A 22,345-nucleotide genomic window follows, 5' to 3' on the forward strand; every position below is an offset into this window, starting at 1 on the left:
GGCTCCGAGCATGCTCGGGGCAAGCAGTACCCACTGTTGCCGTCCTTGTGCATCCTGAACGCATCAGTGACTGACTGCAACTTAAATGTATCTTAAAAGCAATAGTTTTCCTGGTCCTGCGCGCCCGAACAGCCAGCGGGGCAGGGTGGAGCCGGAATAACCGGCTCCGAGCATGCTTGGGAGCGCTCGCGCCGACCACAGCTACTCCAGCCTCTAAATTCGCTGGCACTGCAATAATAGACATAGCTCATAGCGTACGCTCCGAGGCTATAGCAGCTGCGAGGGGAGCAATGCAAGCATTCATGGAGACGAATACATGTCTTGCCTTTGTGGCAGGGGGCGCGCTGCGATATTGCTGCTTCATAATAAGGATTGCTGTGGAGAGCGCTCTGGAATACAGCTGCATATCCATTGCCAGGGAAACGTACGATTGGCTGTAACCGGCGTATATTTACGCCCTGATTTACGCCTCAAGTATTCCGGGCCGACATTCGAGTAGCGTACATTTACACGAACGAACTTGCAAAGCACTTCTTCTTGTTCGCTCTTGTACGCCTCCCCTCAACATCCCCTCCCCTCGACACCCTCTCCATGCTATCCTCCTTCGCCGCACACACGCCTGTGCCTCCCCACTGCCCCATAAGAAAGCCTGCTCTCCTCCACAAACATCGGGTTATTTTTTGGTGTCATAATCATGATGTGTACCGGCATAGGTGGTAAAATTCTAACTCCAGAATGTGGGCATGCATGCCTGCCTCTGTCTGCATAAGTAAGGGATGGGCAATAGCCATCATATCAGCGCCCTGCATGCCTCATGTGCGAAAGCACGCGAAGCTGCTTGCTGCTGGGGCTTACGTCTCACGCAAGACCCCGCTAGCAGCACCATGCGTGTGTCAAATTTGTTCACGAACAAGTAGCGACTTGACTGCCTGGCTGCTGTCTCCGCCGCCTCCACCTCCCCCTTCGCAGCTCACGGGCGCCTTGAGCCTGTTCGGCGGCGCCTGCACCGCCACCAGCTTTGTGCTGCAGGTCAGCGCGTCCGCGGCTAGCTATGCCGCCAGCCTGCGCCTCAGCTGCCCCGCCGTGCCCAGCCTCACTGACGTGGCGGCGTCTCTGTCCTACGCCAACGGCACTGTGTCCCTCGATGTGACCGGCAGCCTCAGCTTCCTGGACGGCGCGGTGGCCGTCTCGCAGCTCAGCCTGTCAAGCACCTCGGCCGCCGCTTACGTGGCGGGCTCGTGCACGGGCTCTGTGGCAGGCGCCACTGGCAGCTTGCAGTTCAACCTGACCAAGCCCACTGCCTCGGTGCCGGTTCCCAAGACGTCTCTGGCGCTCACCATCCCGAACATCAACTTTGGCACGCTGGCGTCCAGCCTGTGGGCTACTGCCGCGGGCCAGTCGCTTCCATCTGTGCTGACGAGCCTGACGCTGCCGGTGGTGACCATCCAGACACCAGACCTCTCACTAAGTGAGTGGTTCGGCTAGTACCACATGGGGTTTTGCCTAGATGTCATCATTTGTGTGCGTGTAATGATGTTGCCAACGTCCCTGTGCGCAACATGTATGGCTTTTCGTGGTTGCAACCAATTTGGTAGCAGGCTGCAGGTTTTGGGGAGTAAACCCCCCTCATGCCGTGTACTGCCCTCATTGTACACATACCATCGTGGAATAATATTTAAAACCCATTGTGACCAATCACAGGGGCCTACACATTCTCGGCGTCTGTTCCCGCGGGCGCGGTGGACATTGCCTTTGACCGCCAGGGTGTCTTGGCGGCGGTCCTCGCAATGAAGGACATGACGGTTCCGAGTCTGCTGAGCAGCATTGGCGCGACGTACCCGCTTCCCTCCCCCGGCAGCATGTTCAGCATCAATCCGATCTCCAGCTTCCGCATGACGTCTTCGCGTTCTAACGACACCTTCCTGAGGGGTGGGTGCGTCCATAACTGGGGTCTAGTTTATTGCTTGGTGAGGCAAATAATGTTGCTGTGTAGGATGTGGATACGGCAGACTCCTTGACCCTGTGTCTACGCGCTCCATGTGCTTTGCAGCGCTGCGTGGCTACAACGCCACCATCTCGGCGGGCACGACCTTCAACTTTGGTCTGGTCCTACCCACGCTCTCTCCGGGCGTCACTTACCAGACCAACCTGGCGGCGCGTACCGCCACGGGCGGCTTCCCTGCCAAGTTCACACTTCAGGTGTGCGGTTGTGATGCGTCTGTATCTAGATAGACAAGAGGCGATATAAGCGGGTTGGTATTGTGTGCTATCTTAAAGAGCTGACCATTCCCCACATTGTTTGCTTGCATGTGTTGCTTGCTGTTTACGCAACGCATATGCATGCAGTTGACAAGTGCCATCTCGATGTTCAGCAACCTCATCACGCTATCCAACGTGAACTTCGAGCCGGTGTCAGGAGTGGGCATCCGCAGCTCCTGCACCGCTAATCTGCTGGGCGTCACCCTGAGCGGCAACCTCAGCTTTGCGCTGAGCGGCGGGCGCCCCACTCTGGCCGCGCGCGTGCTGAATGTCAACTTGACCACGCTTGTGTCCAACGCCCGCATGGTTGGGCCCCTGCCTCCGGCCATGGCGTCGCGCCTTTCGTCTCTGACGTTTCCATCGTTCAGCCTGGACTCGTATGGCCCTGACGGTGCGTGCGTGGCGGTCTATTATGTATGGTGAATGTGCACAATGCTTTTGCCGTGCTAGCTGCTTGATGATGCGGGGATGTTTGCTTAGATGGCCATGTATGACGAGCCTATTGATGTATGTTGGTACGGCTGGCCTTTGCAGTGCCTGGTGTTTTGTGAGTGCGTTCTGCATGGGCTATTATGTGCATGTCGTGCAGGCAAGTCGTACTTTGCGACGGCTGCCGGCCCTGCGGGTGGCCCGAGCTCGCTGCTGTCGCTAGCGGTGGACAGCTACGGCATGCGCTACTTCAAGCTGGACATGGGCACCACGTGCGTCAACCTGGGCAGCGCGCTGCAGAGCCTGGGCGTGACCATGGCTGTGCCGGCAACCTCGTTCACGCTGTGCAACCTGGTGGTCACGCGTGTGCCCGCCGTCACGGGTACGTAACGCACATGTGCGTGCATGCATAGATGCGTTTGGGCTGCTTCTCGCGCTTTTGCACGTATCCATAGGGAAGGAAGGCATCGGCTGCGTGCATTCACCGCCGTACGTTTGTTTACGCCTCGGCAATCAAGTGACTCGCACTGCTTTCTGATTTGTACGTGCAGGTGTGGCGAACGTCACGCTGCCTGACAACACTACCTTGGTACCATCACTTGCGGCGAGCTTCATGATCTCCATCCCTGAGCTTGGATTCAGCAGCGTCAGTGCGAGGATTTCAACCAGCCAGGCGGCCCCGTCTGCGGTGCAGATCCAGGTATGGTAGTTGCATGAGCCCGGGCTGATGGCGGGATCTTGCTGGGATGGGTGTATGGACCGTCTGTGCGTGCCTGCAATCAGCATCTGTGTCTGCGGAATCCATACAAGCATTTCCGTCCACTGTATTATTGGTGTTGGAATTCCATACTTCCTGTTGTGGCTTCGTTCGACCTGTTCCGTTTGTTTTCGTGGCGTGTTGCCAACACGTGTTATGCTTTCTACCCTGCCGCAGCTCACGGGCGCCTTGAGCCTGTTCGGCGGCGCCTGCACCGCCACCAGCTTTGTGCTGCAGGTCAGCGCGTCCACGGCTAGCTATGCCGCCAGCCTGCGCCTCAGCTGCCCCGCCGTGCCCAGCCTCACTGACGTGGCGGCGTCTCTGTCCTACGCCAACGGCGCTGTGTCCCTCGATGTGACCGGCAGCCTCAGCTTCCTGGACGGCGCGGTGGCCGTCTCGCAGCTCAGCCTGTCCAGCACCTCGGCCGCTGCTTACGTGGCGGGCTCGTGCACGGGCTCTGTGGCAGGCGCCACTGGCAGCTTGCAGTTCAACCTGACCAAGCCCACCGCCTCGGTGCCGGTTCCCAAGACGTCTCTGGCGCTGACCATCCCGAACATCAACTTTGGCACGCTGGCGTCCAGCCTGTGGGCTACTGCCGCGGGCCAGTCGCTTCCATCTGTGCTGATGAGCCTGACGCTGCCTGTGGTGACCATCCAGACACCAGATGTTTTTCTTGGTAGGTGTGTCCACCTGTTTGTGGCGCTGGATTTCGCCGTTGCCAAACACATTTGATGGCTTACTTGCTTGCATGCATTCAACTACGTACGATCTTACTTGCGTGTGTGGCTCCCATCACGCACCAGGTGCCTACACCTTCTCAGCACTCGTGCCTTCGGGCGCGGTGGACATTGCCTTTGACCGCCAGGGTGTGCTGGCAGCGGTAATTGCCATGGACGGCATGTCGGTGCCGAGCTTGCTGAGCAGCATTGGCGCGACGTACGCCCTGCCCTCCACGGACAGTATGTTCACCACCGACGGCAGCCCGAGTTTCCGCATGACGTCTTCTCGCTCGACCGATGCACTGCTGACAGGTGAACAAGTGCGAGCACATGAAGACACACGCGCACAGCTGTAGCGCCGCCGCCATGTGCGCGCACAACTACTCATATCTATGCTGCACTAGCTGCGCGCGTAAGGGCTGTCATAGTTACGTACGTACGTATGTTGCAGTGTCATGTCCCAAATGACCCTGCTGGCAGTCCTACCAATGCTATCCAAAATCACGCACCATCTGTCCCTCTATGTACGTACATGCGTAATATTACCCGTGCCTTCTATCTTGTGCATGCAGCACTGCGTGGCTACAGCGCCGCCATTTCGCCGGGCACAATCTTCAACTTTGGTCTGGTCTTTCCAACGCTGAGCCCTGGAACGGCGTACCTGACCAACGTGGTTGCGCGCACCGCAGCTGGAGGGTTTCCCGACAAGTTCACACTTCAGGTGGGTGGCGTATGTATGTTATGATAATCCCTTCGTTTGCGGTAGGTAGCTGGCAGGCGCACGCGGCGGCACGCGGGTGCTTATGAGGGTTTGGTACGTAGCCGCACATGGCAATGTGGCGATGTTGTTGATGCCTAGTGTGTTCTTGTGGCGGTCGGTTCTGCTCATTACGGACGTTGGATAAGTGAAGGCCTAGAAAGGCTGCTGCCAGTTAAACCACTGCCCGGCTCAGAAATAGGGCAGTCACCATTTTGCTCAGGTTCGAGGGAGGCCCCACACCATCCATATGCGTTTCGGGTTGACGACGCGTCCGTACGTTTGCTGTACCTCCGCATGCCGTCCTCGTTCTTGCCATGTTGTGATCGACCCGCGCAGATCAGTAGCCCCATCTCGATATTTGGTGACCTCATTACGCTATCCGACATGAACTTTGAGGCGGTGTCAGGAGTGGGCATCCGCAGCTCCTGCACCGCTAACCTGCTGGGCGTCACCCTGAGCGGCAACCTCAGCTTTGCGCTGAGCGGCGGGCGCCCCACTCTGGCCGCGCGCGTGCTGAATGTCAACTTGACCACGCTTGTGTCCAACGCCCGCATGGTTGGGCCCCTGCCTCCAGCCATGGCGTCGCGCCTTTCGTCTCTGACGTTTCCATCGTTCAGCCTGGACTCGTATGGCCCTGACGGTGCGTGGCGGTCTATCATGTATGGATGGTGAATGTGCACAATGCTTTTGCCGTGCTAGCTGCTTGATGATGCGGGGGTGTTTGCTTAGATGGCCATGTATGACGAGCCTATTGATGTATGTTGGTACGGCTGGCCTTTGCAGTGCCTGGTGTTTTGTGAGTGCGTTCTGCATGCGGTTCTTATCCGCGTCGTGCAGGCAAGTCGTACTTTGCGACGGCTGCCGGCCCTGCGGGTGGCCCGAGCTCGCTGCTGTCGCTAGCGGTGGACAGCTACGGCATGCGCTACTTCAAGCTGGACATGGGCACCACGTGCGTCAACCTGGGCAGCGCGCTGCAGAGCCTGGGCGTGACCATGGCTGTGCCGGCAACCTCGTTCACGCTGTGCAACCTGGTGGTCACGCGTGTGCCCGCCGTCACGGGTACGTGGTTGCACGGAAAGCAAAGCGGGTACGAGGGGTACAGGAACCGTGTAGTCGAGTGATATCTGATCAAAGCAGGTGGGGTACCCCTACCAGCGCACCATCCGACTACTGTGCGGAACACTGTTGCGGATGTCCAACGGCGGAAGCGATCTCACAACCCTTCCCATCCTTGGCACGTAATCCTGACACTCTTCACAGGCGTGCCTGATGTCGTGCTGCCTGACGCCACTACCATGGCGCCATCATTTGCGGCCAGCTTCATCATCTCCATCCCCGAGCTGGGGTTCAACAATGTTGCAGCGAGGATTACAACGAGCCAGTCCACTCCGTCCACCGTGCAGATTCAAGTAAGCGGGGCAAAACTTCCACCAAAGAATGTGGGCATGCATGCCTGCCTCTGTCTGCATAAGTAAGGGATGGGCGATAGCCATCGTATCAGCCGCCGTGAATGCCTCACGTACGCACGTAAAGCTGCTTGCTGCTGGTGCTGACGTGCGTCTCATGCATCACCGCTCTAGCAGCACCATGCGTGTGTCAAATTTGTTCACATGCAAGTAGATAGTGCGTGACTTGACTGCCTGGCTGCTGTCTCCGCCGCCTCCACCTCCCCCTTCGCAGCTCACGGGCGCCTTGAGCCTGTTCGGCGGCGCCTGCACCGCCACCAGCTTTGTGCTGCAGGTCAGCGCGTCCGCGGCTAGCTATGCCGCCAGCCTGCGCCTCAGCTGCCCCGCCGTGCCCAGCCTCACTGACGTGGCGGCGTCTCTGTCCTACGCCAACGGCGCTGTGTCCCTCGATGTGACCGGCAGCCTCAGCTTCCTGGACGGCGCGGTGGCCGTCTCGCAGCTCAGCCTGTCAAGCACCTCGGCCGCCGCTTACGTGGCGGGCTCGTGCACGGGCTCTGTAGCAGGCGCCACTGGCAGCTTGCAGTTCAACCTGACCAAGCCCACCGCCTCGGTGCCGGTTCCCAAGACGTCTCTGGCGCTGACCATCCCGAACATCAACTTTGGCACGCTGGCGTCCAGCCTGTGGGCTACTGCCGCGGGCCAGTCGCTTCCATCCGTGCTGATGAGCCTGACGCTGCCTGTGGTGACCATCCAGACACCAGATGTTTTTCTTGGTAGGTGTGTCCACCTGTTTGTGGCGCTGGATTTCGCCGTTGCCAAACACATTTGATGGCTTACTTGCTTGCATGCATTCAACTACGTACGATCTTACTTGCGTGTGTGGCTCCCATCACGCACCAGGTGCCTACACCTTCTCAGCACTCGTGCCTTCGGGCGCGGTGGACATTGCCTTTGACCGCCAGGGTGTGCTGGCAGCGGTAATTGCCATGGACGGCATGTCGGTGCCGAGCCTGCTGAGCAGCATTGGCGCGACGTACGCCCTGCCCTCCACGGACAGTATGTTCACCACCGACGGCAGCCCGAGTTTCCGCATGACGTCTTCTCGCTCGACCGATGCACTGCTGACAGGTGGACAAATGCGAGCACATGAAGACACACGCGCACAGCTGTAGCGCCGCCGCCATGTGCGCGCACAACTATTCATATCTATGCTGCACTAGCTGCGCGCGTAAGGGCTGTCATACATAGTCACGTACGTATGTTGCAGTGTCATGTCCCAAATGACCCTGCTGGCAGTCCTACCAATGCTATCCAAAATCACGCACCATCTGTCCCTCTATGTACGTACATGCGCAATATTACCCGTGCCTTCTATCTTGTGCATGCAGCACTGCGTGGCTACAGCGCCGCCATTTCGCCGGGCACAATCTTCAACTTTGGTCTGGTCTTTCCAACGCTGAGCCCTGGAACGGCGTACCTGACCAACGTGGTTGCGCGCACCGCAGCTGGAGGGTTTCCCGACAAGTTCACACTTCAGGTGGGTGGCGTATGTATGTTATGATAATCCCTTCGTTTGCGGTAGGTAGCTGGCAGGCGCACGCGGCGGCACGTAGGGCAGTCGCCATTTTGCTCAGGTTCGAGGGAGGCCCCACACCATCCATATGCGTTTCGGGTTGACGACGCGTCCGTTTGCTTTACCTCCGCATGCCGTCCTCGTTCTTGCCATGTTGTGATCGACCCGCGCAGATCAGTAGCCCCATCTCGATATTTGGTGACCTCATTACGCTATCCGACATGAACTTTGAGGCGGTGTCAGGAGTGGGCATCCGCAGCTCCTGCACCGCTAACCTGCTGGGCGTCACCCTGAGCGGCAACCTCAGCTTTGCGCTGAGCGGCGGGCGCCCCACTCTGGCCGCGCGGGTGCTGGATGTCAACTTGACCACGCTTGTGTCCAACGCCCGCATGGTTGGGCCCCTGCCTCCAGCCATGGCGTCGCGCCTTTCGTCTCTGACGTTTCCATCGTTCAGCCTGGACTCGTATGGCCCTGACGGTGCGTGCGTGGCGGTCTATCATGTATGGATGGTGAATGTGCACAATGCTTTTGCCGTGCTAGCTGCTTGATGATGCGGGGATGCGGTTTGTTTAGATGGCCATGTATGACAAGCCTATTGATGGCCTGGGTTTTGTGAGTGCGTTCTGCATGGGCTATTATGTGCATGTCGTGCAGGCAAGTCGTACTTTGCGACGGCTGCCGGCCCTGCGGGTGGCCCGAGCTCGCTGCTGTCGCTAGCGGTGGACAGCTACGGCATGCGCTACTTCAAGCTGGACATGGGCACCACGTGCGTCAACCTGGGCAGCGCGCTGCAGAGCCTGGGCGTGACCATGGCTGTGCCGGCAACCTCGTTCACGCTGTGCAACCTGGTGGTCACGCGTGTGCCCGCCGTCACGGGTACGTGGTTGCACGGAAAGCAAAGCGGGTACGAGGGGTACAGGAACCGTGTAGTCGAGTGATATCTGATCAAAGCAGCTGGGGTACCCCTACCAGCGCACCATCCGACTACTGTGCGGAACACTGTTGCGGATGTCCAACGGCGGAAGCGATCTCACAACCCTTCCCCTACTTGGCACGTAATCCTGACATTCTTCACAGGCGTGCCTGATGTCGTGCTGCCTGACGCCACTACCATGGCGCCATCATTTGCGGCCAGCTTCATCATCTCCATCCCCGAGCTGGGGTTCAACAATGTTGCAGCGAGGATTGCAACGAGCCAGTCCACTCCGTCCACCGTGCAGATTCAAGTAAGCGGGGCAAAACTTCCACCAAAGAATGTGGGCATGCATGTCTGCCTCTGTCTGCATAAGTAAGGGATGGGCGATAGCCATCATATCAGCGCCCTGCATGCATCATGTGCGAAAGCACGCGAAGCTGCTTGCTGCTGGGGCTTACGTCTCACGCAAGACCCCGCTAGCAGCACCATGCGTGTGTCAAATTTGTTCACGAACTAGTAGTGACTTGACTGCCTGGCTGCTGGCTCCGCCGCCTCCACCTCCCCCTTCGCAGCTCACGGGCGCCTTGAGCCTGTTCGGCGGCGCCTGCACCGCCACCAGCTTTGTGCTGCAGGTCAGCGCGTCCGCGGCTAGCTATGCCGCCAGCCTGCGCCTCAGCTGCCCCGCCGTGCCCAGCCTCACTGACGTGGCGGCGTCTCTGTCCTACGCCAACGGCACTATGTCCCTCGATGTGACCGGCAGCCTCAGCTTCCTGGACGGCGCGGTGGCCGTCTCGCAGCTCAGCCTGTCAAGCACCTCGGCCGCCGCTTACGTGGCGGGCTCGTGCACGGGCTCTGTGGCAGGCGCCACTGGCAGCTTGCAGTTCAACCTGACCAAGCCCACCGCCTCGGTGCCGGTTCCCAAGACGTCTCTGGCGCTGACCATCCCGAACATCAACTTTGGCACGCTGGCGTCCAGCCTGTGGGCTACTGCCGCGGGCCAGTCGCTTCCATCCGTGCTGACGAGCCTGACGCTGCCTTCGGTGACCATCAAGACACCAGACCTCTTACTGAGTGAGTGGTTCGGCTAGTACCACATGGGGTCTTGCCTAGATGTCATCATTTGTGTGCATGTAATGATGTTGCAATGTCCCTGTGCGCAACATGGCTTTTCGTGGCAGGATTTAATGGCAGGTTGCAACCAATTTGGTAGCAAGCTGCAGGTTTTATTTGGGGACTAATAAACCCCCCTCATGCCGTGTACTGCCCTCGTTGTACACATTCCATTGTGGAATAATGTTAAAACCCATTGTGACCAATCACAGGGGCCTACACATTCGCGGCATCTGTTCCTGCGGGCGCGGTGGACATTGCCTTTGACCGCCAGGGTGTCTTGGCGGCGGTCCTCGCAATGAAGGACATGACGGTTCCGAGTCTGCTGAGCAGCATTGGCGCGACGTACCCGCTTCCCTCCCCCGGCAGCATGTTCAGCATCAACCCGATCTCCAGCTTCCGCATGACGTCTTCGCGTTCTAACGACACCTTCCTGAGGGGTGGGTGCGTCCATAATTGGGGCTAGTTGATTGCTTGGTGAGGCAAATAATGTTGCTGTGTAGGATGTGGATACGGCAGACTGCGTGACCCTGTGTCTACGCGCCCCATGTGCTTTGCAGCGCTGCGTGGCTACAACGCCACCATCTCGGCGGGCACGACCTTCAACTTTGGTCTGGTCCTACCCACGCTCTCTCCGGGCGTCACTTACCAGACCAACCTGGCGGCGCGTACCGCCACGGGCGGCTTCCCTGCCAAGTTCACACTTCAGGTGTGCGGTTGTGATGCGTCTGTATCTAGATAGACAAGAGGCGATATAAGCGGGTTGGTATTGTGTGCTATCTTAACGAGCTGACCATTCCCCACATTGTTTGCTTGCATGTGTTGCTTGCTGTTTACGCAACGCATATGCATGCAGTTGACAAGTGCCATCTCGATGTTCAGCAACCTCATCACGCTATCCAACGTGAACTTCGAGGCGGTGTCAGGAGTGGGCATCCGCAGCTCCTGCACCGCTAACCTGCTGGGCGTCACCCTGAGCGGCAACCTCAGCTTTGCGCTGAGCGGCGGGCGCCCCACTCTGGCCGCGCGCGTGCTGAATGTCAACTTGACCACGCTGGTGTCCAACGCCCGCATGGTTGGGCCCCTGCCTCCAGCCATGGCGTCGCGCCTTTCGTCTCTGACGTTTCCATCGTTCAGCCTGGACTCGTATGGCCCTGACGGTGCGTGGCTGTGCGTGCATGGATCCTTATGCCGAATGCTGCACGAGTATAATGGTCGATTGTTTGAGTGCGTGATGGGGCGGGACCAATGTTTGCTTCAGGAATGACGAGGAAGCCATGGATATGTTTGTATATGCTATGCGCTTTGCATGGCGTTTTGTGAAAGCACGTATCTGCGTCCTTGTACATGTGTGCAGGCAAGTCGTACTTTGCGACGGCTGCCGGCCCTGCGGGTGGCCCGAGCTCGCTGCTGTCGCTAGCGGTGGACAGCTACGGCATGCGCTACTTCAAGCTGGACATGGGCACCACGTGCGTCAACCTGGGCAGCGCGCTGCAGAGCCTGGGCGTGACCATGGCTGTGCCGGCAACCTCATTCACGCTGTGCAACCTGGTGGTCACGCGTGTGCCCGCCGTCTCGGGTACGTAACGCACATGTGCGTGCATGCATAGATGCGTTTGGGCTGCTTCTTGCGCTTTTGCACGTATCCATAGGGAAGGAAGGCATCGGCTGCGTGCAGTGCATTCACCGCCGTACGTTCGTTTACGCCTCGGCAATCAAGTGACTCGCACTGCATTCTAATTTGTACGTGCAGGTGTGGCGAACGTCACGCTGCCTGACAACACTACCTTGCTACCATCACTTGCGGCGAGCTTCATGATCTCCATCCCTGAGCTTGGATTCAGCAGCGTCAGTGCGAGGATTTCAACCAGCCAGGCGGCCCCGTCTGCGGTGCAGATCCAGGTATGGTAGTTACATGAGCCCGGGCTGATGGCGGGATCTTGCTGGGATGGGTGTATGGACCGTCTGTGCGTGCCTGCAATCAGCATTTGTGTCTGCGGAATCCATACATGCAAGCATTTCCGTCCACTGTATTATTGGTGTTGGAATTCCATACTTCCTATTGTGGCTTCGTTCTACCTGTTCCGTTTGTTTTCGTGGCGTGTTGCCAACACGTGTTATGCTTTCCACCCTGCCGCAGCTCACGGGCGCCTTGAGCCTGTTCGGCGGCGCCTGCACCGCCACCAGCTTTGTGCTGCAGGTCAGCGCGTCCGCGGCTAGCTATGCCGCCAGCCTGCGCCTCAGCTGCCCCGCCATGCCCAGCCTCACTGACGTGGCGGCGTCTCTGTCCTATGCCAACGGCGCTGTGTCCCTCGATGTGACCGGCAGCCTCAGCTTCCTGGACGGCGCGGTGGCCGTCTCGCAGCTCAGCCTGTCCAGCACCTCGGCCGCCGCTTACGTGGCGGGCTCGTGCACGGGCTCTGTGGCAGGCGCCACTGGCAGCTTGCAGTTCAACCTGACCAAACCCACTGCCTCGGTGCCGGTTCCCAAGACGTCTCTGGCGCTGACCATCCCGAACATCAACTTTGGCACGCTGGCGTCCAGCCTGTGGGCTACTGCCGCGGGCCAGTCGCTTCCATCTGTGCTGATGAGCCTGACGCTGCCTGTGGTGACCATCCAGACACCAGATGTTTTTCTTGGTAGGTGTGTCCACCTGTTTGTGGCGCTGGATTTCGCCGTTGCCAAACACATTTGATGGCTTACTTGCTTGCATGCATTCAACTACGTACGATCTTACTTGCGTGTGTGGCTCCCATCACGCACCAGGTGCCTACACCTTCTCAGCACTCGTGCCTTCGGGCGCGGTGGACATTGCCTTTGACCGCCAGGGTGTGCTGGCAGCGGTAATTGCCATGGACGGCATGTCGGTGCCGAGCTTGCTGAGCAGCATTGGCGCGACGTACGCCCTGCCCTCCACGGACAGTATGTTCACCACCGACGGCAGCCCGAGTTTCCGCATGACGTCTTCTCGCTCGACCGATGCACTGCTGACAGGTGAACAAATGCGAGCACATGAAGACACACGCGCACAGCTGTAGCGCCGCCGCCATGTGCGCGCACAACTATTCATATCTATGCTGCACTAGCTGTACGCGTAAGGGCTGTCATAATCACGTACGTATGTACGTTGCAGTGTCATGTCCCAAATGACCCTGCTGGCAGTCCTACCAATGCTATCCAAAATCACGCACCATCTGTCCCTCTATGTACGTACATGCGCAATATTACCCGTGCCTTCTATCTTGTGCATGCAGCACTGCGTGGCTACAGCGCCGCCATTTCGCCGGGCACAATCTTCAACTTTGGTCTGGTCTTTCCAACGCTGAGCCCTGGAACGGCGTACCTGACCAACGTGGTTGCGCGCACCGCAGCTGGAGGGTTTCCCGACAAGTTCACACTTCAGGTGGGCGGCGTATGTATGTTATGATAATCCCTTCGTTTGCGGTAGGTAGCTGGCAGGCGCACGCGGCGGCACGTAGGGCAGTCGCCATTTTGCTCAGGTTCGAGGGAGGCCCCACACCATCCATATGCGTTTCGGGTTGACGACGCGTCCGTTTGCTTTACCTCCGCATGCCGTCCTCGTTCTTGCCATGTTGTGATCGACCCGCGCAGATCAGTAGCCCCATCTCGATATTTGGTGACCTCATTACGCTATCCGACATGAATTTTGAGGCGGTGTCAGGAGTGGGCATCCGCAGCTCCTGCACCGCTAATCTGCTGGGCGTCACCCTGAGCGGCAACCTCAGCTTTGCGCTGAGCGGCGGGCGCCCCACTCTGGCCGCGCGGGTGCTGGATGTCAACTTGACCACGCTTGTGTCCAACGCCCGCATGGTTGGGCCCCTGCCTCCAGCCATGGCGTCGCGCCTTTCGTCTCTGACGTTTCCATCGTTCAGCCTGGACTCGTATGGCCCTGACGGTACGTGCGTGGCGGTCTATCATGTATGGATGGTGAATGTGCACAATGCTTTTGCCGTGCTAGCTGCTTGATGATGCGGGGATGTTTGCTTAGATGGCCATGTATGACGAGCCTATTGATGGCCTGGGTTTTGTGAGTGCGTTCTGCATGCGGTTCATATCCGCGTCGTGCAGGCAAGTCGTACTTTGCGACGGCTGCCGGCCCTGCGGGTGGCCCGAGCTCGCTGCTGTCGCTAGCGGCGGACAGCTACGGCATGCGCTACTTCAAGCTGGACATGGGCACCACGTGCGTCAACCTGGGCAGCGCGCTGCAGAGCCTGGGCGTGACCATGGCTGTGCCGGCAACCTCGTTCACGCTGTGCAACCTGGTGGTCACGCGTGTGCCCGCCGTCACGGGTACGTGGTTGCACGGAAAGCAAAGCGGGTACGAGGGGTACAGGAACCGTGTAGTCGAGTGATATCTGATCAAAGCAGCTGGGGTATTGGGTACCCCTACCATCGCACCATCCGACTACTGTGCGGAACACTGTTGCGGATGTCCAACGGCGGAAGCGATCTCACAACCCTTCCCCTACTTGGCACGTAATCCTGACATTCTTCACAGGCGTGCCTGATGTCGTGCTGCCTGACGCCACTACCATGGCGCCATCATTTGTGGCCAGCTTCATCATCTCCATCCCCGAGCTGGGGTTCAACAATGTTGCAGCGAGGATTGCAACGAGCCAGTCCACTCCGTCCACCGTGCAGATTCAAGTAAGCGGGGCAAAACTTCCACCAAAGAATGTGGGCATGCATGTCTGCCTCTGTCTGCATAAGTAAGGGATGGGCGATAGCCATCATATCAGCGCCCTGCATGCATCATGTGCGAAAGCACGCGAAGCTGCTTGCTGCTGGGGCTTACGTCTCACGCAAGACCCCGCTAGCAGCACCATGCGTGTGTCAAATTTGTTCACGAACTAGTAGTGACTTGACTGCCTGGCTGCTGGCTCCGCCGCCTCCACCTCCCCCTTCGCAGCTCACGGGCGCCTTGAGCCTGTTCGGCGGCGCCTGCACCGCCACCAGCTTTGTGCTGCAGGTCAGCGCGTCCGCGGCTAGCTATGCCGCCAGCCTGCGCCTCAGCTGCCCCGCCGTGCCCAGCCTCACTGACGTGGCGGCGTCTCTGTCCTACGCCAACGGCACTATGTCCCTCGATGTGACCGGCAGCCTCAGCTTCCTGGACGGCGCGGTGGCCGTCTCGCAGCTCAGCCTGTCAAGCACCTCGGCCGCCGCTTACGTGGCGGGCTCGTGCACGGGCTCTGTGGCAGGCGCCACTGGCAGCTTGCAGTTCAACCTGACCAAGCCCACCGCCTCGGTGCCGGTTCCCAAGACGTCTCTGGCGCTGACCATCCCGAACATCAACTTTGGCACGCTGGCGTCCAGCCTGTGGGCTACTGCCGCGGGCCAGTCGCTTCCATCCGTGCTGACGAGCCTGACGCTGCCTTCGGTGACCATCAAGACACCAGACCTCTTACTGAGTGAGTGGTTCGGCTAGTACCACATGGGGTCTTGCCTAGATGTCATCATTTGTGTGCATGTAATGATGTTGCAATGTCCCTGTGCGCAACATGGCTTTTCGTGGCAGGATTTAATGGCAGGTTGCAACCAATTTGGTAGCAAGCTGCAGGTTTTATTTGGGGACTAATAAACCCCCCTCATGCCGTGTACTGCCCTCGTTGTACACATTCCATTGTGGAATAATGTTAAAACCCATTGTGACCAATCACAGGGGCCTACACATTCGCGGCATCTGTTCCTGCGGGCGCGGTGGACATTGCCTTTGACCGCCAGGGTGTCTTGGCGGCGGTCCTCGCAATGAAGGACATGACGGTTCCGAGTCTGCTGAGCAGCATTGGCGCGACGTACCCGCTTCCCTCCCCCGGCAGCATGTTCAGCATCAACCCGATCTCCAGCTTCCGCATGACGTCTTCGCGTTCTAACGACACCTTCCTGAGGGGTGGGTGCGTCCATAATTGGGGCTAGTTGATTGCTTGGTGAGGCAAATAATGTTGCTGTGTAGGATGTGGATACGGCAGACTGCGTGACCCTGTGTCTACGCGCCCCATGTGCTTTGCAGCGCTGCGTGGCTACAACGCCACCATCTCGGCGGGCACGACCTTCAACTTTGGTCTGGTCCTACCCACGCTCTCTCCGGGCGTCACTTACCAGACCAACCTGGCGGCGCGTACCGCCACGGGCGGCTTCCCTGCCAAGTTCACACTTCAGGTGTGCGGTTGTGATGCGTCTGTATCTAGATAGACAAGAGGCGATATAAGCGGGTTGGTATTGTGTGCTATCTTAACGAGCTGACCATTCCCCACATTGTTTGCTTGCATGTGTTGCTTGCTGTTTACGCAACGCATATGCATGCAGTTGACAAGTGCCATCTCCATGTTCAGCAACCTCATCACGCTATCCAACGTGAACTTCGAGCCGGTGTCAGGAGTGGGCATCCGCAGCTCCTGCACCGCTAACCTGCTGGGCGTCACCCTGAGCGGCAACCTCAGCTTTGCGCTGAGCGGCGGGCGCCCCACTCTGGCCGCGCGCGTGCTGAATGTCAACTTGACCACGCTGGTGTCCAACGCCCGCATGGTTGGGCCCCTGCCTCCAGCCATGGCGTCGCGCCTTTCGTCTCTGACGTTTCCATCGTTCAGCCTGGACTCGTATGGCCCTGACGGTGCGTGGCTGTGCGTGCATGGATCCTTATGCCGAATGCTGCACGAGTATAATGGTCGATTGTTTGAGTGCGTGATGGGGCGGGACCAATGTTTGCTTCAGGAATGACGAGGAAGCCATGGATATGTTTGTATATGCTATGCGCTTTGCATGGCGTTTTGTGAAAGCACGTATCTGCGTCCTTGTACATGTGTGCAGGCAAGTCGTACTTTGCGACGGCTGCCGGCCCTGCGGGTGGCCCGAGCTCGCTGCTGTCGCTAGCGGTGGACAGCTACGGCATGCGCTACTTCAAGCTGGACATGGGCACCACGTGCGTCAACCTGGGCAGCGCGCTGCAGAGCCTGGGCGTGACCATGGCTGTGCCGGCAACCTCATTCACGCTGTGCAACCTGGTGGTCACGCGTGTGCCCGCCGTCTCGGGTACGTAACGCACATGTGCGTGCATGCATAGATGCGTTTGGGCTGCTTCTTGCGCTTTTGCACGTATCCATAGGGAAGGAAGGCATCGGCTGCGTGCAGTGCATTCACCGCCGTACGTTCGTTTACGCCTCGGCAATCAAGTGACTCGCACTGCATTCTAATTTGTACGTGCAGGTGTGGCGAACGTCACGCTGCCTGACAACACTACCTTGCTACCATCACTTGCGGCGAGCTTCATGATCTCCATCCCTGAGCTTGGATTCAGCAGCGTCAGTGCGAGGATTTCAACCAGCCAGGCGGCCCCGTCTGCGGTGCAGATCCAGGTATGGTAGTTGCATGAGCCCGGGCTGATGGCGGGATCTTGCTGGGATGGGTGTATGGACCGTCTGTGCGTGCCTGCAATCAGCATTTGTGTCTGCGGAATCCATACATGCAAGCATTTCCGTCCACTGTATTATTGGTGTTGGAATTCCATACTTCCTGTTGTGGCTTCGTTCGACCTGTTCCGTTTGTTTTCGTGGCGTGTTGCCAACACGTGTTATGCTTTCCACCCTGCCACAGCTCACGGGCGCCTTGAGCCTGTTCGGCGGCGCCTGCACCGCCACCAGCTTTGTGCTGCAGGTCAGCGCGTCCGCGGCTAGCTATGCCGCCAGCCTGCGCCTCAGCTGCCCCGCCGTGCCCAGCCTCACTGACGTGGCGGCGTCTCTGTCCTACGCCAACGGCACTATGTCCCTCGATGTGACCGGCAGCCTCAGCTTCCTGGACGGCGCGGTGGCCGTCTCGCAGCTCAGCCTGTCCAGCACCTCGGCCGCCGCTTACGTGGCGGGCTCGTGCACGGGCTCTGTAGCAGGCGCCACTGGCAGCTTGCAGTTCAACCTGACCAAGCCCACCGCCTCGGTGCCGGTTCCCAAGACGTCTCTGGCGCTGACCATCCCGAACATCAACTTTGGCACGCTGGCGTCCAGCCTGTGGGCTACTGCCGCGGGCCAGTCGCTTCCATCCGTGCTGACGAGCCTGACGCTGCCTTCGGTGACCATCCAGACACCGGATATCTCTCTTGGTAAGTGTGTCCACCTGTTTGTGGCGCTGGATTTCGCCGTTGCCAAACACATTTGATGGCTTACTTGCTTGCATGCATTTAACTACGTACGATCTTACTTGCATGTGTGGCTCCCATCACGCACCAGGTGCCTACACCTTCTCAGCACTCGTGCTTTCGGGCGCGGTGGACATTGCCTTTGACCGCCAGGGTGTGCTGGCAGCGGTAATTGCCATGGACGGCATGTCGGTGCCGAGCTTGCTGAGCAGCATTGGCGCGACGTACGCCCTGCCCTCCACGGACAGTATGTTCACCACCGACGGCAGCCCGAGTTTCCGCATGACGTCTTCTCGCTCGACCGATGCACTGCTGACAGGTGAACAAATGCGAGCACATGAAGACACACGCGCACCGTGTAGCACCGCCGCCATGTGCGCGCACAACTATTCATATCTATGCTGCACTAGCTGTACGCGTAAGGGCTGTCATAATCACGTACGTATGTACGTTGCAGTGTCATGTCCCAAATGACCCTGCTGGCAGTCCTACCAATGCTATCCAAAATCACGCACCATCTGTCCCTCTATGTACGTACATGCGCAATATTACCCGTGCCTTCTATCTTGTGCATGCAGCACTGCGTGGCTACAGCGCCGCCATTTCGCCGGGCACAATCTTCAACTTTGGTCTGGTCTTTCCAACGCTGAGCCCTGGAACGGCGTACCTGACCAACGTGGTTGCGCGCACCGCAGCTGGAGGGTTTCCCGACAAGTTCACACTTCAGGTGGGCGGCGTATGTATGTTATGATAATCCCTTCGTTTGCGGTAGGTAGCTGGCAGGCGCACGCGGCGGCACGTAGGGCAGTCGCCATTTTGCTCAGGTTCGAGGGAGGCCCCACACCATCCATATGCGTTTCGGGTTGACGACGCGTCCGTACGTTTGCTTTACCTCCGCATGCTGTCCTCGCTCTTGCCATGTTGCGCGCGATCGACCCGCGCAGATCAGTAGCCCCATCTCGATGTTTGGTGACCTCATTACGCTATCCGACATCAACTTTGAGGCGGTGTCAGGAGTGGGCATCCGCAGCTCCTGCACCGCTAATCTGCTGGGCGTCACCCTGAGCGGCAACCTCAGCTTTGCGCTGAGCGGCGGGCGCCCCACTCTGGCCGCGCGGGTGCTGGATGTCAACTTGACCACGCTTGTGTCCAACGCCCGCATGGTTGGGCCCCTGCCTCCAGCCATGGCGTCGCGCCTTTTGTCTCTGACGTTTCCATCGTTCAGCCTGGACTCGTATGGCCCTGACGGTGCGTGCGTGGCGGTCTATTATGTATGGTGAATGTGCACAATGCTTTTGCCGTGCTGGCTGCTTGATGATGCGGGGGTGTTTGCTTAGATGGCCATGTATGACGAGCCTATTGATGGCCTGGGTTTTGTGAGAGCGTTCTGCATGGGCTATTATGTGTATGTCGTGCAGGCAAGTCGTACTTTGCGACGGCTGCCGGCCCTGCGGGTGGCCCGAGCTCGCTGCTGTCGCTAGCGGTGGACAGCTACGGCATGCGCTACTTCAAGCTGGACATGGGCACCACGTGCGTCAACCTGGGCAGCGCGCTGCAGAGCCTGGGCGTGACCATGGCTGTGCCGGCAACCTCGTTCACGCTGTGCAACCTGGTGGTCACGCGTGTGCCCGCCGTCACGGGTACGTACATACGTGGGAGCTGTAAGGGCTACGGAGGATAAATGAGTTGAGAGTCATGCGACTCATCATTCATTCAATGATTATCTTGATGATGGGTGCGCTACATGTATTACATGTATATATGTGTACACAGGTGTGTCCAACGTTACCTTGCCTGATGGTACGACACTCGTGCCTTACTTCGAGGCCAGCTTTGTACTATCCGTCCCTGAGCTTGAGATTGATAGCATTGCCGCACGAATTACAACGATTCAGGTGTCGGCTGCGTCCTTGAACATCCAGGTACGGCTTGCGGATGGAGTAATCTCTGCATAATCACATTTTGTCTGAAGCATGTTCAACCACGCTTGCATCAAGAGCTGCGTTAGAAAACTTCAACCTTTGTGTGCAGGTCACTGGCAACGTTGCCATGTTTGGCGGATCCTGCACCGCAAGCAATCTGGTTGTGGTGATCCAGGCCGGAAGCTCGAGCTACTCCGCTAGCCTGCGGCTTAGCTGCCCGGATGCCGGCATCACAAATGTCCTTGCCTCTTTAGCATATAATGGCACGACCGGCACCATCACAGTTTCAGCCACTGGTGGTGTTTCCCTCCTGAACGATGCAGTCCAGGTTAGCAGCATGACCCTCAGCACGACCCTGTCTGGAGAATACCTTGCGGGGGAGGCAACAGGTGCTTTGGCGGGATCAACTTGCTCAGTGTCGTTTAATGTAAGCAAGGCCATCCCGGTTGGTGCCACTACCCGCAAGAGCGCTCTTGCGCTCGCGGTACCCAATGTCAATTTCGGCGCACTGGCATCCAGCCTCTGGTCCTCGATCGCCGGTGGCATCACGCTGCCCAATGGCTTCAACAGCATTACCCTGCCGAAGGTCGACATTTGGACACCTGCTATGTCACTAGGTAAGAAGCCCCGCATCATGTACTTGTGGGTAATGTATGAGTGGAATTGGTCGTGTCTTGCAGGTGTTTATGCCTTTAAAGCAGCATCAGGAGCAGGCAACCTCGAGCTCTATTTTGACAAGTCAGGCGTCCTTGCGGCGTCCATGTCTATGGCTCAGAACCTCAATGTTGCAGACTTATTGAGCCAGGTCGGCATGACGCTACCTGTTGCTGTCGACAATATTATGTCTATCAGTGCGCCGGCTTTCAGGTTGACGTCAGATCGCGTCAATGCCGCTGTCCTCGGAGGTAAGATCACAGCAAGCAACTCCTGGAGTATACAGAGTAGCCTAAATTTATGTGGATAAGTGTGGTACACGTTCCACTCAAGTCCATGCACCACCTAACCGCGTCTCTCTCTTGTTGCCTCTTCATGTATGGGCAGTGTTTGGCGCATCGGCCCCATCAGCACTGGGATCCTTCTTCAGCTTTCGTCTAGCCCTTCCTGCGGCCTTGTCGGGGGCACTGGTGCCGTGTGAACTCGGCGTGCGCGACGGCTCAGGCGCTGCGCTGTCCATTTTTACGTTCAAAGTAAGGCCCCAATCAACATCCATATATCGCTGGGCCCGACCTACTGTGTATGTGATGTAATGTATGCACTTTGTAGCATCTTTAACCCATGACACGTTACATGCCCTTCTGGGTCTTTGTATGCATGCATTGTTGGGCAGCATTAGGTTCACAAGCATGCCAACGCAAACAACGTGTGCGCCATGCATGGCACGCACCTACCGCTTGTGTGCCTTTCCTTGACACAGATCAAAGATGCGATATCACTTCTAGATGGTGTGTTGAGCGTACCCGCGCTACAGCTGGACGCCATCCAGGGAGTTGGATTGAGGGCACGCACCGGTGCCAACCTGCTTGGCACTGCTTTGGATGCCAACATGTGCGTACAGTGACAGCGGTAGTATCATGCTGCTGATAATCTTGCAGCATGGTTTGGGGCTGCATTTTCATATAAATATGTACACAAATAGAATGGACAGGGGCCGGGGCCATTGATAAGTAGGGGCAATGAAGTGGGTTTGAAATCATGTCGCATCGTTATGGAATTGCTATGATGTGTCATTATTTTTGTGTGTGTTTGTTTTGTACGTGCAGCACGCTGCCGGATGGCGTGGGTGCCAAGCCAAGTGTCTACATTGCGGGCAGCAACATCAACCTTTACGGGCTCATCACACACCCCAAAGTTTGGGCAAGCGCCCCTGACTTTGTCAAAAACCGACTAAGCGGAATCATAGTTCCCAGCATTAACCTCCAACTATCGAATGGTGCGTTAGACTCAGGCGAGAACACACACCACCAGGGGATGGCATGAACGCATATAGCATGTTAGCATGTGCTGGTACCGGTATGTGCTCTATCTCACTACTTCCGTGCTTGGCCTGGCTTGATTCCACAGGGCAATATTTTGGCTTGGCTGGTCCGCTCAGCGATGGCGCCAGCCTAAGTTTCTCAATGGACACGAACGGTCTGCGCCACATTAAGATTGACTCAGCAGGTCCCTCGGGCTGTCTGTCTCTGGGTGACCTTATTAACAGCTTGGGCGTCCCTGGTGTAAGTGTGCCACCAGTCTTCACAATCTGCGGTCCTTCCGTCCAGATAGTGCCTGCGTATGCTGGTAGGTACAAGATAGGATCAGTCATCTCGGTCGTGCTGTTGTTACTTGGCACACAAGGACACCCAATTGCA

The 22,345-nt window shown here is 58.0% G+C and overlaps 1 protein-coding gene across 1 annotated transcript; it reads left to right on the top strand.

The window, feature by feature from the left end:
• The first annotated feature begins 93 nt into the window (after positions 1-93).
• Positions 94-21,825, top strand: CHLRE_13g590200v5 (uncharacterized protein). The gene is made up of 42 exons (XM_043069743.1): positions 94-741; positions 970-1,468; positions 1,702-1,929; positions 2,051-2,199; positions 2,347-2,650; positions 2,849-3,070; positions 3,240-3,388; positions 3,623-4,121; positions 4,249-4,476; positions 4,737-4,885; positions 5,261-5,564; positions 5,762-5,983; positions 6,185-6,333; positions 6,605-7,103; positions 7,231-7,458; positions 7,719-7,867; positions 8,077-8,380; positions 8,558-8,779; positions 8,981-9,129; positions 9,392-9,890; positions 10,142-10,369; positions 10,490-10,638; positions 10,786-11,089; positions 11,287-11,508; positions 11,683-11,831; positions 12,070-12,568; positions 12,696-12,923; positions 13,184-13,332; positions 13,542-13,845; positions 14,019-14,240; positions 14,449-14,597; positions 14,860-15,358; positions 15,610-15,837; positions 15,958-16,106; positions 16,254-16,557; positions 16,755-16,976; positions 17,151-17,299; positions 17,538-18,036; positions 18,164-18,391; positions 18,651-18,799; positions 19,017-19,320; positions 19,491-21,825. The coding sequence occupies exons 1-42, from the start codon at positions 736-738 to the stop codon at positions 19,751-19,753; spliced, it is 10,755 nt and encodes a 3,584-aa protein (XP_042917718.1). The 5' UTR covers positions 94-735; the 3' UTR covers positions 19,754-21,825.
• The last annotated feature ends 520 nt before the right edge of the window (positions 21,826-22,345 follow it).

This window comes from Chlamydomonas reinhardtii, chromosome 13 (genome assembly GCF_000002595.2).
Source record: "Chlamydomonas reinhardtii strain CC-503 cw92 mt+ chromosome 13, whole genome shotgun sequence".
Taxonomy (NCBI): domain Eukaryota; kingdom Viridiplantae; phylum Chlorophyta; class Chlorophyceae; order Chlamydomonadales; family Chlamydomonadaceae; genus Chlamydomonas; species Chlamydomonas reinhardtii.

Excerpts from the sequence above, each read along its gene's own strand:
- CHLRE_13g590200v5 (XM_043069743.1), top strand. Across the intron at positions 12,569-12,695 it reads GACACCAGATGTTTTTCTTG|GTGCCTACACCTTCTCAGCA; the intron begins GTAGGTGTGTCC and ends ATCACGCACCAG. Across the intron at positions 15,359-15,609 it reads GACACCAGACCTCTTACTGA|GGGCCTACACATTCGCGGCA; the intron begins GTGAGTGGTTCG and ends GACCAATCACAG.